Raw genomic sequence first — 13,625 nt, 5'->3', positions numbered from 1 at the left:
GTCATCATCGAGAGTGGGCCCGGTTGTTGTCACTCTGGGGTTGTCAGATCATAACCGTAGTATGTGACTATAACTTATAAGATCGGATCTAAAACATGGATATAATGATGAATTCATAAACGGTTCAGATTTGAAATCGTGGCACCCGGGCCCAAAGTGACAAGTATTAAGCATAGCAAAGTCATAGCAACATCAATCTAAGAACAAAGTGGATACTAGGGATCAGGCCCTAACAAAACTAACTCGATTACATGGTGAATCTCATCCAACTCCTCACCGACCAGCGAGCCTATGAAGGAATTACTCACTCTCGGTGGGGAGCATCATGGAATTGGCGATGGAGATGGGTTGGTGATGACGAAGAACGAAGATCCCCTTTTCCGGAGCCCCAAACGGACTCCAGATCTGCCCTCCCGAGGAAGAACAGGGCTTAGCGGCGGCTCCGTCTCGTGGATCGTGATAATTCTTTCTCCCTGATTTTTTCTGGAAATATGTGATTTTATAGTATCAAGGGGTTGTGCCCACCCAGGTTCCCCTCTCCGGCAGGTCTTGACTCCAGAAATTCTTATTATTGGTATAAAAAATCCTCGCAAAGTTTCGTTCCATTCCGAGAACTTTTATTTCTGCACAAAAATAACACCATAGTAGTTCTACTGAAAACAACGTCAGTCCGGGGTTAGTTTCATTCAAATCATGCAAATTAGAGTCCAAAACAAAAGGAAAAGCATGAGAAAAGTAGATACGTATCAAGGAGCGTTTCAAACGTCATCTTGGGTGGAGAACGAATCATACCCTCAAATCTCTCATAAACTGATGGGGTACGATTCAAGATATGTGCAGCCATTGGTCGGGTTGTTCGGAGCAACTGAAGCACGCCCCCCTATCGGTGTCACTATTAACCAGTATCTAAGCAATCTCGTTCTTTTTTATTGCGATATTTGAATGACTTTGAGCATTCTTATCAAATTGAGCATTTGTTTGTTTTCGAATAACATAACCTAAGAGAGGTACCAACAAATGACCAAGTCGAAGGGCAAATCATTTGGCCTCTAACATTGTTGAAATTTGTTGGAAGGCTATGAGGAGTGGAAGTCGAGGAATGATGACGACAATCCAAAAACTGGGAAGTACAATTGTTCAAGATGATGATGGTGATGGAGAGGAAAGGGAAAATGTGCCTAGAAGTCACATTCTAACATCTAGCATGGGTCGACCCAACCGGGGGGGGGGGGGACGAAGTGAGAAGCCCAAGAGACAAGGGGAGTTGGATGGGATGAAAAAAATATAGATAAGTTGACGAGGACAAGAAACAAGTATGCCGAGAAGAGGGGGCGAGAAAAGCTAGAGATGAAGGAGAAGAAGAATTAAGAAAAGAGGGTGAGATGGGATGCTAAAGGGAGCAGACGACATCTGGAAGAAATGTAGGTGCATAGGCATCGAATTCAGGAGCATCGGGAGACAATTTGATGCATAGCCAAGGAGAATTGGTTCATCATGTCAAATCCACACCAAATGGAGTTTGTGGCACGAGCATTCTGGGAGAAGGCCCGAATGGTGCTCATACATTCCAGGAACCTTGAATGAGGGGACAATGTACATGCTGGAGGAGAAGGGGACGGTCACACACCAGATAAGGGGACAATGCACATGACAGTGAAGGGGGCAGTTCACAAGTCAGAGAAGGGGGCAGTGCACAAGTCAGAGAAGGGTACGATGCACACGTGAGGTGAAGGGGACAGTGCACACGGCAGCAACAAGTGGTTTATAAATGTCGCCAGTTTAAATGCTTTTTAATGCAATTTCTTAAAAACGATGTGCACGTTAGATAGATGTACTAAACATTTAAATTTGGAGAGAATCGAAGTGTTTGAATGATGAAACGAGAAAAAAATGACGATTGGGATGTGGCGCCTCTGAGTTTGCGCGTCTTCTGGCCAGCCTCCAATTACTTATGGAATGTGCTCCAATGTATTACGATGACTGCCGATATGGCGACCCTGCTAAAGTTGCTCTTAGTATTCATTGATATTTGGTCCTTATTATACCGAACTCTATTTATTATTATACATATAAAACGAAAGCAGGGCATAACCATTGACATTGTTTGCCCCTTCTTCTTTTTCATCTCCTCGTCCTCTAATTTTTACCTTGCCGTCAGAGTAATTTTCCGCATCATCCCGAATCTCTAAGCCGTGAATGTCGATCCACGATTTTGTCATCCCGCCCCACCACAAGTCCGCTTCTTCCCGCTTCACCTCATGCGCCCCTTTTTCTATCCACAACCATGGTCAACGGTACTACTTCTCACACTACCAACCCTCTAAATCGAAACTGGTTATGCCATTCGACGCCAATAATCCTTCGTCCCTTCTCCATCTTCCTCCTCTTTCATCCCCTTCTTCCGCCAACCTCTCTCCCTCGCCGCTGCGGCCGCATCACACCGGCAAAACATTTGCGTCCGACAGGCGTGGGCTGTTCGCTCGTTAGGACCAGAGCGAACGTTTCGAAAAGAAAACCCCATTCTACTTTTGAATTCATGCTTTACACCCAAGAATTTCACATTGTTGGATGTAAAAATATTTGGCAGCTAAAGCAATGGTGTGTAGATTGTGGAATCGCTTTACAGCACGCGGTGGAACGCAGATCCTCCAATCCAAGTATCCCAAACCCTTCAAAGCTTTTCCCCGAGCACCACCAGCACTACGAAGCAAAGCGAGAGAGAAAACCCCCATTCCCCTCCCAAGCCCCAACCAACCTTTTCTCCCCCAAAACGATGGCCGAGGTACAGCCGTCGCCGTCGTCGCCGCCGCCGCGCGCAGCCGGCGGCGATCCCGAGGATCCGCCCCTGCCGCCGCCGGTGCCGCCGCCGATGCCGCCGCAGCCGCGCGAGGGGGGCGGCGGCAGGTCGGAGGACGAGGAGGATCCCCCCTCCCCGCCGCTGCCTCAGTCCACCACCGTCCCCATCTCCAACGCCGCCCAGTACATCCCGCGCGTCTCGGACCACACGACCGGCGCCGGGGGCGACGCCCGGTCCTGGTACTCTTGGAACGGCCGCACCAAGGACCGCCGCCGCCAAACGGCCCCTCCTCCCCAGAGGCAGTACCCGCAGTCGCAGCCGTATCCGCAGCCGCGGCCGCAGCCGCAGCAGTGGGTCACGCCGGAGCCGAAGCCGCTGCCGCACGTGGCGGACTCGCCGCCTGTGCCCGCGCGGGCCGCGCCATCGACGGTGCCGGCGCCGGGCCCGACCAGGTCCGTCGACCGCCGGGCCGTGCCCGACATCATGTACAGGAAACGCCGCACGGAGACGCTGCAGCGCACGGCGCTGTTCGCGCGGCTCGTGGCCGCGGCGCTCTGCCTGGCGGCGCTCGCGGTGCTCGCCGCCGATACCCGCAAGGGCTGGGCCCTCGACTCCTACAGCAACTACACCCAGTTACGGTAAGCAAATAAAAAGCTCCTTCACAAAATCTCCCGGATTGTTCGGTTAGGGTTCTTCAATTGGTGATTTCCCTTACGATGGTGTGCTCTGCTGCTGCGCAGGTACTCGGAGGCTATCAACGTGATCGGATTCGTGTACTCGGTGTTCCAGTTCTTTGCACTAGCGTTGCACTTGACGAGGAAGAGACATTTGATTCCCCGGCCCAAGGGCGATTATTTCGACTTTGCCATGGATCAGGTTTGCATCTCAGAGTCTCTTGTTCCTTTTCATAGGTATCTTTAGTATTGTGCGACCTGCAAGTCATGTGATCTTAGAAGGGAATAAGGGTAAGGTACAAAGTCATCATGCTGAAGCTAAGTATAACCTTTAGAAGATTCTGAGGATGTCTTTCTTGTGGTTTGTGATTTGCTCCTTTACGTTGTGTTGCAATTTTGCAGTCAGCTTGGTTGTGCTTCATGGTCTTGGTATGCTCGAAATGCATACATTCTGATTGCCCCAACTTGCATTAGAATTCTAGAAACTGAATAAAGCCTTATAGTCTTTAATTCCTGTTTAGTGTTAGCTGACAATTGTCTAGCTCAAGTTCTCCAGTGAACACTGCAATATTCAAAACAATTTGGTTCTAGTATATGCAGCATTACTGTGGATTGCAAAGTGGATGATTGGGTTTTTAGCATGCATATTACCTTGTATACTTCATATATGACGATGGACACCCATGGCTTTCATATGTCTTGATATGTTTGCTTCATTACAAACAAGTGAAATATCAATAAGTGAAAACGGAGAATCGTTGCTGTCTTCCAAAGGAATAAGACCAGTTTCACTTTTCTGCCTTAAATGGTATTCTGAAGTCAAATGCTACAATTGGTCATTGAATTTAGTATTCAGGTCTACTAGTGCACTAATCCTCACTTTCACATTGTAATAAAAAATCCGAGAAAAAAGTCAACAGTACTCATACAAAATGTATACAGTGTCACAATATTCAAGTTCTGAATTCAATACATAACTCAATAATAAAAAAAATCTACTATGAATAGTACCAGCAATGGTATCATTCACTGTAGGTTTGGATGTGATACTATTCACAACCTGTTTTGTCTCTTTTTGTATATCAAGTTGTGAATCGAATTCAGATTTGAAATTTGTATCATGGTACATAAATATATATCCATATCCCCCCGGAAAGCAGGGGAGGGGTGGGTGGGTATAGAATACACTAGCAGCCTTAAGGTGTACAGTACATCTAAAGAACACATCTGAATTTAGTTTATGCGTCCAAAGAACACATCTAAAGTTGTGTCAAATACGTCTGAATTTGATTTATGCTATAGACATGACATATGTACTATGCCACAAAATTTCATTTCCGAATCCGATTGAAAGCTTCATACACAAAATAGACAAATCATAGTATGAATGCCAAATCAAAATCTGGTCCGAATAGTATCCTGGTGGTACTATCCTATTGGTACTATTCACTGATGGTTTTGTCTTATACATTTCTTCAGTTGTATGTCGAATGTAACTCTAAAAAATTATGACATGGTATATACATGCATGTGCTGTTAATTGTTTTCAAGACTTCTTATATGTTGAACTAGGGGTCTAGTGCACCCAATATGTCCCCAGGAAATGGTTGCTATGAATATATTATTAGCTCTGTGCTCCTTGGTAATACCTTCATTATGGTGATAGCGCATTAGCCATTAGGTCTATGCTTGTGCATATCATTTCATTTTAATTTTTGTATGGAGACCGGCCTTTTCCCATATATTTCTCTCATGTGTGATGTCCTGACCTGGTTGTGTGGCAGCACGACCACATCATGTCCAGTGCATGTGTCACTGATCAGTTGGTTTAGATGAATCAACAAAGTAAAGAGGGCAAAAAAGTAGGAGGAATATGTCATTTGAACCATGTGTTGGAGTTGCTCCTTTGTTCACCTTTGATTTCTTTTGCTAGCTAGACAAATTGGAATGCAAATTAAATGTGTTCCTGATAACTAAATTCACTTTGTCACAACTAAACATTTTCTCGGCACCGTTTTTTGTTTCATATTCCATGTGGTAGCTTCCTAGGACCTTGCCTCCATGTTTGCTTGCTTTGTACAGGCTGTACTCTTAAATTTTACTCCCTCCGTCCGAAAAAACTTGTCCCAAGCTTGTCCCTCAAATGGATGTATCTAGCACTAACTTGATGCTAGATACATCCATACATCCATTTGAGGGACAGGTTTTTTCGGACGGAGGGAGTAGTTGTTAATTTTTTGCTCATTCTTTTCTGTTTATACCAAACAAACTTGCTTTCCCTGACATATACAATTCGCCAGTTCTTCAATCTCTTCAAGGAGAGATCAGTTCTTAATTATTTATTTTATATGTATTGCAGGTCCTCGCATACCTCCTGATATCATCGTCGTCATCAGCAACCGCGCGAGTAAGCGATTGGATCGACAACTGGGGGAGTGATACTTTTCCGAATATGGCGAACAGCTCCATCATCATATCTTTCCTGGCATTCGTGGTTTTTGCCATCAACTCCCTCATCTCTGCGTATAATCTGTTCCGCCGAGATCTTTAGCTGCACCTAACAATTATTAACAGTTACATCATGTTGATTTTTCATTTCTGGACGAAGATTCCAGTGCAGACTATGTTGTGTTGTAAATGTGTATGATCGAGTGACTGCAATTGTTGAGTTCTAAACTTCCAGTAATGATATCCATGCGTCCATAGCTGCTGCTGCATGTTTATGTAATCGACAAATTTCTGAAAATTACAATATTGTAGCACCTGTATTTGTTCAAGATATATTGTTTTGGACAAGACACGATCATTAATAAGTACTACCTTCCATGGGAAAAAGACCCGTAGTACTCCCTCCGCCAGGAATTAGTTGTGGCTCAAATGGATGGTATTATATTAGGAAATGGTGGTAAGAATAAAGTACAAACCTGATTGTGTATTATTTAGTATTTGATTGTACATAGGAAGTTTGATCACTCAACTAGCTGAGTATTGCCGTGATCTGTTCCAGCGCCAAGTAAAGCTGTCGTTCTATGAACAGATCTGCTCAGGGCCAACCCTGATCTGAACAAAGCCACTCCTTCCATAACATAATACAAGACGTTTTTTCACATGAGGTCTTGGATCATAGGTAAACCCTGCCAGGGCATATTAGGATCAGTTCTACAAAGCCATTCCCAATGAGCTCGAGGAGCTTCCCATTTCAGAACTCTTGCTACCCTACACTTTACCCCTTTTTTTAGACATTCTCGCTAAGCTTTATTCAGATTCTAGAACGTTCACAGGTAAAAATGTAGCCCCCAGGTTACCAAACCCGAGTGTTAAAGCAAGAAGAAAGCTCGCATCCATTTCTCCAAAAGGTTTGGTGCTAATTTAGGCCTCATTTGGCACACAGAGAGATTATCCCTCTTGGGCTCAAAAGCCCCCAAAATCATGAAGCCGGCATTTGGTGTACACGGCTTGACCGGGAGAATCCCCCGCCCCCTCCCCCAATCCATACATAATATCTAGTGCTCCCAGGCTTGGGGTGCTCCCGGTGCTCCAAATGTCCGAAAAACATTTTTAGAATGTTCAAAAAATTCTGAAAAAAATGCAGCACATCGACGGAACATCAATGTCTCTTGTCACAAAATTTCAAATCAAAATTCGAAACATTGCTTGAGATACAAAAATGACAAAATGTCAAATTTGTCATTTTTGTATCTCGAGCAATGTTTCGAATTTTGATTTGAAATTTTGTGACAAGAGACATCGATGTTCCGTCGATGTGCTGCATTTTTTTCAGAATTTTTTGAACATTTTAAAAAATGTTCTTCGCATCGGAGCACTAGATACTTTCCATCCATTATGTGTGGGTGCTGGGGGGGGGGGGGGCTTGCCCTTTGGCAAAGAGACAACGTGGGTGCCAGTGCCAGTTACTAACATTGATTTTTGTATCAAAATTCTATTTTCAGCTGAGAAAGAAGCTCGCTCACAAGAGTGTAAAATTAAGGCGAGTGAAATGATAAGAGTAACATGATTTTGAGTGTGCCATGAACTGATATGATGAACTGTTGCGATGAACTAATGTCATGAGATATTCTTGTTTTGTTTGATTCAAAGTCATATAAAATGATGGTGGGTGTTGTTCTGATGAATTATTGTTATTGTGATGAATTGTTGTTGTTGTGATGAATTGTTGTCATAGAAAAAGGATTTTCATCATGCTATGCACTCAAAGGCTCATCCGGCCAAACAATGAATTTATGTGCAAGGGGACTGATGAAGGGAAGGAATCGACCAAATCTCCAGCCCCTTTGGGGCATCGTCATACAAGACCCAAAATGGGGCCAATTCATTCGGGTCCTCCTCCTCAAACCTAAGGAGGGGGGGGGGGTGGGGGGGTGCTTCCTTTTGTTGCACCATTGACTCGAATTGGTGGATTGGGACGCACCGATCAAGGGATTAGACAAGGAGAGAGATGAGGGTGTTGATCTTTTATAGGCCGCAATAGGCGCCACTAAGGGGGGTTGAGAGGCTACGACTGGTCGTTAAGGGAAGCGTTTCCTGATGAGAAATGTGGTCGCGCCATTCACATGACATCGAAAAGTGAGCATATGATGCCCATGGCGGCCATCCGAATGGCCATTGCTGGAATGCGAGGGAGCGGGCGTGCCATTTAATCCGACGAACGGTTATTCTTTGTGTCGACAACCGCACTATTTTCAAATCCCGATTGTGATGTGAGGAGGAAGAACATGAAACTTCACTCACACCACAAGACTACAACCCACAAGGCTCCCATTATAACGCGACGTCGACCGTCGAATAGACCGCCCCCCAGCACAGCAGGATGTAGGCCTCACCTAGACCTGCCACGCCCACCACACCTCTTGATCTCCACCAACCTCATCGGCCCACAGGGCCATCACAGACGCGAAGCCACCGTCGTCCGGGTTTCTGACCAGCGCCCAAGTAGGCGCCACTCGTAGCAGAACATATCTTGGACAGGGGAAACCCTGATTTGCCTCCATTGGTCGCCACGGCTGGCCACCATGCTTCCCCAGCAGTCGTGTCGGCACATCCACCGCCGAGAGTCCCTACGGCCGTCGCCCCAGCACCGTAGAGGTTTTTTTTACTAGGGATTCAATCCAATAAAATAATTTAATATTGTTTATGTTTTTATTTGAGGGAATTTAATATTGTTTATGTTGGTATATAAATCCTTTATAAGTGTTTTCCTTTCTTTTTTTGGGCTATATGCTCAGTGGGGAGTGCGGATTTTTGGAGGCCGAGCTCCAGTGATCTCGGTATTTTTAAAAAATCAAAAAGCGTATTTAAAAGTTCCAAAAAAATCTGAAAAAAATATCATGAAAACTTATATGTATTCCGCAAGAACGTGTTAAATTTCGTCGAAAAATGTTGTGATTTGTAGGTTGTACAAAAATAACAAATTTCTGGCCCAATAACAAAAATAAAAGGCCCATTAAAAATGTGTATTTGTCTTTTTCCTGTAGGCCACATGTAAACGTATAATACTGTGAAATTTTGCATATACATAGTATACATGTGCATGTATGTTCAAAAAATATATTTGGAATTTTTTGTGCTCCAGAAAAATAAAAAATGAAAACGAGCTCACTGGAGCTCGGCCTCCGATGGCATTTTCCGCAGTTTTGCCCTGCTATGTGAACGCGTGCGTTTTTCTGTGAACCAACGGCGAGGTAGGAGTAGTATTGCAGTTTGTGCGGCAACGCTGACTGTGATGCACACACAGAGTTCCAAATCGAATCCCGTCTCGATCCAATCCCACCTCCGCCCCCCCTTCCTCCCACCGCCGCTGGTAGCTCGCCGGTTTGCGCCGGTAGTTCGCCGTCGCCGACGCGTGCGCGCGCGCGCGCATTCACCGCCGCTGCAGGGAGGACCGAGAGCACCGTCCAGTCTCGCCTCCGTCCGCTGAGCCCCAGCCCGGACGGCGGCAATGTCGCGCCTCCATCCCCGCTACTTCTCCAGCTCCGTCTCCTCACTCGCCGACGAGCTGCTGAGCGAATTCCAGCATCATCTGGGCTCAGGGACGCTCAGTCCGCAGCTCGCACACCAACTGTTCGACGGATTGCTGCGCCAACCAGTCCCAGTATCAGCGCGTGCACTCAATGGCTTATTTGCTGCCCTCGCGCGTACGCCGCCCTCCACCACCTGCGCAGATGGCCCTGCCCGCGCCATCGATCTCTTCAACCGCATGGCCCGAGCAGGCCGCCGCCGCAGGGTGATAGCACCCACCAGTCACACCTACAACATACTAATTGAATGCTGCTGCCTTGCACGCCGTCCGGACCTTGGGCCTTCCTTCTTCGCTCACCTCCTCAAGACAGGCGTCACGGCAGACGTCGTCATCTTCAGTGGCTTATTCAAGTGCCTTTGTGACATGAAGCGCACGGAGGAGGCTCTGGATGTGCTGCTTCATAGGGTGCCTCACGACCTGCCTAATGTCATCTCCTACTCAGTAATTGTCAAGAGCCTCTGCGACAATGGGAGGAGCCAGCTTGCGCTTGACCTGCTCCATATAATGGCCAAAAAAGGTGCTGACCACTCCCCTAACGTGGTGTCATACAACATGGTAATCGATGGCTTTTTTAAGGAGGGTGAAACAAGCAAAGCATGCGATCTGCTCCAGGAAATGATTCAGCAGGGGGTTGTACCCGATGTGGTGATGTATAGCTCCATTATCGATGCACTGTGCAAAGCAAGAGCAATGGACAAGGCAGAGGTGGTCCTTCGACAAATGGTTCATGATGGTGTCCAACCGAATACTGTAACATATACTAGCCTGATCAATGGATATTCCACTTTGGGCAAGTTCAAAGAGGTTGTTATGTTGTTGAAAGTAATGAAAAGCCAAGGTAATATGCCAAACGTTTTTATTTGCAGCTCAGTCATGGACTACTTTGCAAGCATGGAAGAATCAAAGAAGCTGAGGAAATATTTTATTCCATGGCCGTGAATGGCCGAAAACCAGATATAGTCTCATACCCTATTATGCTCCATGGGTATGCTATAGAAGGATCCCTTGTTAAAATGATTGATCTCTGTGAACTGATGGCAGGAGATCGTATCATACCCAACGTCCGTTGTTTCAACATACTGATTAATGCATATGCTAAGCATGGCATGATGGATGTGGCCATGCTTTTCTTCGAAGGGATGTTGAAGCAGGGTGTGAACCCTAATGAATTCACTTATTTAACTGTAATATCTGCATTTTGCAAGATGGGCAGGATGGATGATGCCATGCAAAAGTTCAATGAGATGATTGATATGGGAGTACCACTTGACACCGAAGTTTACATGTGCATGGTTGAGGGTTATTTGAATCATGGTGACTCCATGAAAGCCAACGAATTTATTACCAAAATGAAGAACAGGGATATTCATCATAGGCCGCGGAAAGGTAATCGATGAACATGGCATCTTTATCTTGGCTACCCATACTGGTGAGGTCTGCCTACTACATCCACTAAAATTATCGATGGATATTGCTTATCACCAAGATGGAGAAATCATTTAGGAGGTGTTTGGTTGCAAGAATGGTAACGTTAACGTTAACGTAATCAGATCACATCGTTTTAGGAGGTGTAACGATTTCTTTCCTAGTTTGTTTGGTTCGTCAAAGGTAAAGGAATTGGATACCATCGATCTGCTCTATTTTTCCCCAATGCATGAGAATTCTCTCTCCCTGGCTGCCAGAGTTGCCCTGTCTCTCGCCTCCCCGATCATGCGTGCCGCCGACCGCCGTCCATCTCAAGCGCCGCCGGCCGCCCCGAAGCATGCGTGCCACCAGCCGCCGGCCATCTCAAGTGCAGCCGGCCGCCCCCAAGCATGCGCACCGCCGGCTGCTCTGATCTCACGCGATGCCGGCCGGACCCCAATCTAGCACGCCATTGGGGCCGCTCTTCCAGCCTCGGGTAAAAAAACGAACAACAGCGAGAGTTTTGCATCAGAGAGAGGGAACAGATACCGTGGACATGTGGGCGGAATCAATTTTGTACAGCGGCGTTATCTGATTACACGGGATCGCATTACGGTGAAGTCTAACCAAACAAAAACAATCGTTTTCAGATCCTGTCGTTATCAGGTTACGTTACAAAACGCCGAAACAAACACCTCCTTAGAGTACTTGATGCTATGATATCCGTTGGCGTCAGGGCTAGTGTTGTTACGTAGCACCGTAACTTAGCATGGTTATGCTCTCAGTCTTGATATGCTCTAAAATGTGTTGTTTTCCTGATTGCTCCAGCGTGCACTAGAATTAGAGAAGTGTGAATTAAGCCTTATGGTTGTTAGTTGCTGTTTAGTGGTAGTTGGGTAGATTGTTCAGTTCAATTTTTTAGGATCGATTGTGAGCTGGCTGAGAGGTATTGTATGTATAATTCCTTGTGTCCAAGAGTGCTCTTCATACTTCATATATGACGCACAGTGAAAGAGTTATCTATTGATAAGTTACAATTGAGAATTATTGTTGTCTTTCAAGGAGAAAGAGAACAATTTCACCCTTTTTGCCATAAATAATGGTGTGCTGAAGTTCAAACACTACAATAGGTCATTGATCGTGAAGCTTTAGTATTGAGCGAAATGTTGTCTATGAAGATATTGTTAGCAGGGTGCTTCCTGGTAGCACCTTCATCATGATTTACTGCTATTAGCCATTAGGCCTATGGTTGCACTTGTCATTTCGTTTAAATTACACACACTTCCCTCATGTGTTTTACTCTTGATGTGAGATATATAGACCTGGTTTTGAACACTAAGCAACATCCTGTCCAGTGCATCTATTGGTGCATCGTCAGCAACTGCTCGACTAAGCGATTGGATTGACAACTGGGGGAGTGATCCTTTTTCTGAATATGGCGAACAGTTCCATTGCCATATCTTTCCTGGCATTCACGGTTTTCCCCCTCAACTCCCTTATCTCTGCGTACAATCTGTTCCGCCAAGACCTTCAGTTGCATTTAACAGTAATCTATTGTTGATTTTTCATTTCTGGACGAAGATTTGAGTGCAGACTTTGCTGTGTTGTAAATGTATATGATCGGATGGCTGCAAGTGTCAAGTTCTAAACTTGCAGTAATGATCTCGATGCATCCATAGCTGCTGCTGCTGCTGCATGTTTCTGTACTCAACAGAATTCTCAAAATTACAATATTGTGCTGCCTGGATTTGTCCATGAATATATGATGTTTTGGACAAGACACGATCTCTAATAAACAACTTCATTGAAAGAAAAAGGTCCATAGTAGTATTATACTAGGAAATGGTGGTAAAAATAAAGTATAAGCCCGATTGTGTATCACTTTGCATTTGATTGATCTAAATACTTGTGTACAATGCTTTGCGCAAGTGATAAACGGGTTGTGCAGCCATAACTGAGTTCACTGCTATTATTTGTACACATAGATAGGATAGGGAGTTTGATACTTTGATCACTCAACTAGCTGAATATCGCCCTCTGATCTAGTCCAGCTCCAAGTGTCATTCTGTGAACCATTTCTGTCAATGCTCAGGACCACATATCCCATAATATACCGAACCATTTTTGTCCAGCCACCGGCCTCCTGTTGAAGTTGCGCTCACTTACTTTTGAATAACCAGATGGTTGGCGATGTCTTTTATACAGTGGGCATTGCAGCTCTATGTTGGGCTATTTGGACCTGCCGCAATCGAGCTACTTTTGAGCACATCCCTCTCAAAACCTCATTTGAATGCATTTTTTCTGCATGTGCACTTCTTTGTTACTGGGCAGGACTGATGAAGCAGGAGGATGCGGCGAATCTGAGGGCTGGAGGTGCTCTGCTGAAGAACAATGCGTCTCGCATGATGAGGATTTGCGCAACGGCACATCAGGATGGAGGAGTGCACTAAGAGAGAGACCGAGAAGAAGGAAGATGATCTGCTGCGACTTCTGCTTTATCGCTTTTGATTTGAGATACCTCCTGCGTGAGGTTGCTGTGGAGCATGTTGCTCTGATTTGAGTAGTGGCCTTTTGTTAAAAACTATGAGTTAGATGTTGGGGTCCTGGACTTAAGGTGTCGTCGGGTTTTTGCCCCATGGTGAGTAATCTCGATGGCGAGTGCTCATGGTGGGTTTCCCGGCGATGCTTGAACCCGCTTTCCTCTTTCCCGTCC

At 45.6% G+C, this 13,625-nt stretch overlaps 1 protein-coding gene and 1 pseudogene across 1 annotated transcript; both read left to right on the top strand.

The window, feature by feature from the left end:
- Window positions 1-2,679: 2,679 nt before the first annotated feature.
- On the top strand, window positions 2,680-6,248 carry LOC125515007 (CASP-like protein 4A2). The gene is made up of 3 exons (XM_048680416.2): window positions 2,680-3,435; window positions 3,538-3,673; window positions 5,831-6,248. The coding sequence occupies exons 1-3, from the start codon at window positions 2,774-2,776 to the stop codon at window positions 6,020-6,022; spliced, it is 990 nt and encodes a 329-aa protein (XP_048536373.2). The 5' UTR covers window positions 2,680-2,773; the 3' UTR covers window positions 6,023-6,248.
- A 2,884-nt stretch (window positions 6,249-9,132) lies between these two features.
- On the top strand, window positions 9,133-13,376 carry LOC125516230 (uncharacterized; annotated as a pseudogene).
- Window positions 13,377-13,625: the final 249 nt, after the last annotated feature.

The sequence above is a fragment of the Triticum urartu genome, chromosome 6A (genome assembly GCF_056163025.1).
Source record: "Triticum urartu cultivar PI428250 chromosome 6A, HENAU_Tu73, whole genome shotgun sequence".
NCBI lineage: Eukaryota > Viridiplantae > Streptophyta > Magnoliopsida > Poales > Poaceae > Triticum > Triticum urartu.
The sequence above is the reverse complement of the archived record's forward strand: the minus strand, read 5'-3'. Positions and strand labels throughout refer to the sequence as shown.

Bases quoted from the DNA above. Each gene is read 5' to 3' on its own strand.
- LOC125515007 (XM_048680416.2), top strand. From the start codon at position 2,774: ATGGCCGAGGTACAGCCGTCGCCGTCGTCGCCGCCGCCGCGCGCAGCC. The intron at 3,436-3,537 runs GTAAGCAAATAA...GCTGCTGCGCAG, and splicing joins AGCAACTACACCCAGTTACG to GTACTCGGAGGCTATCAACG. The intron at 3,674-5,830 runs GTTTGCATCTCA...TATGTATTGCAG, and splicing joins TCGACTTTGCCATGGATCAG to GTCCTCGCATACCTCCTGAT.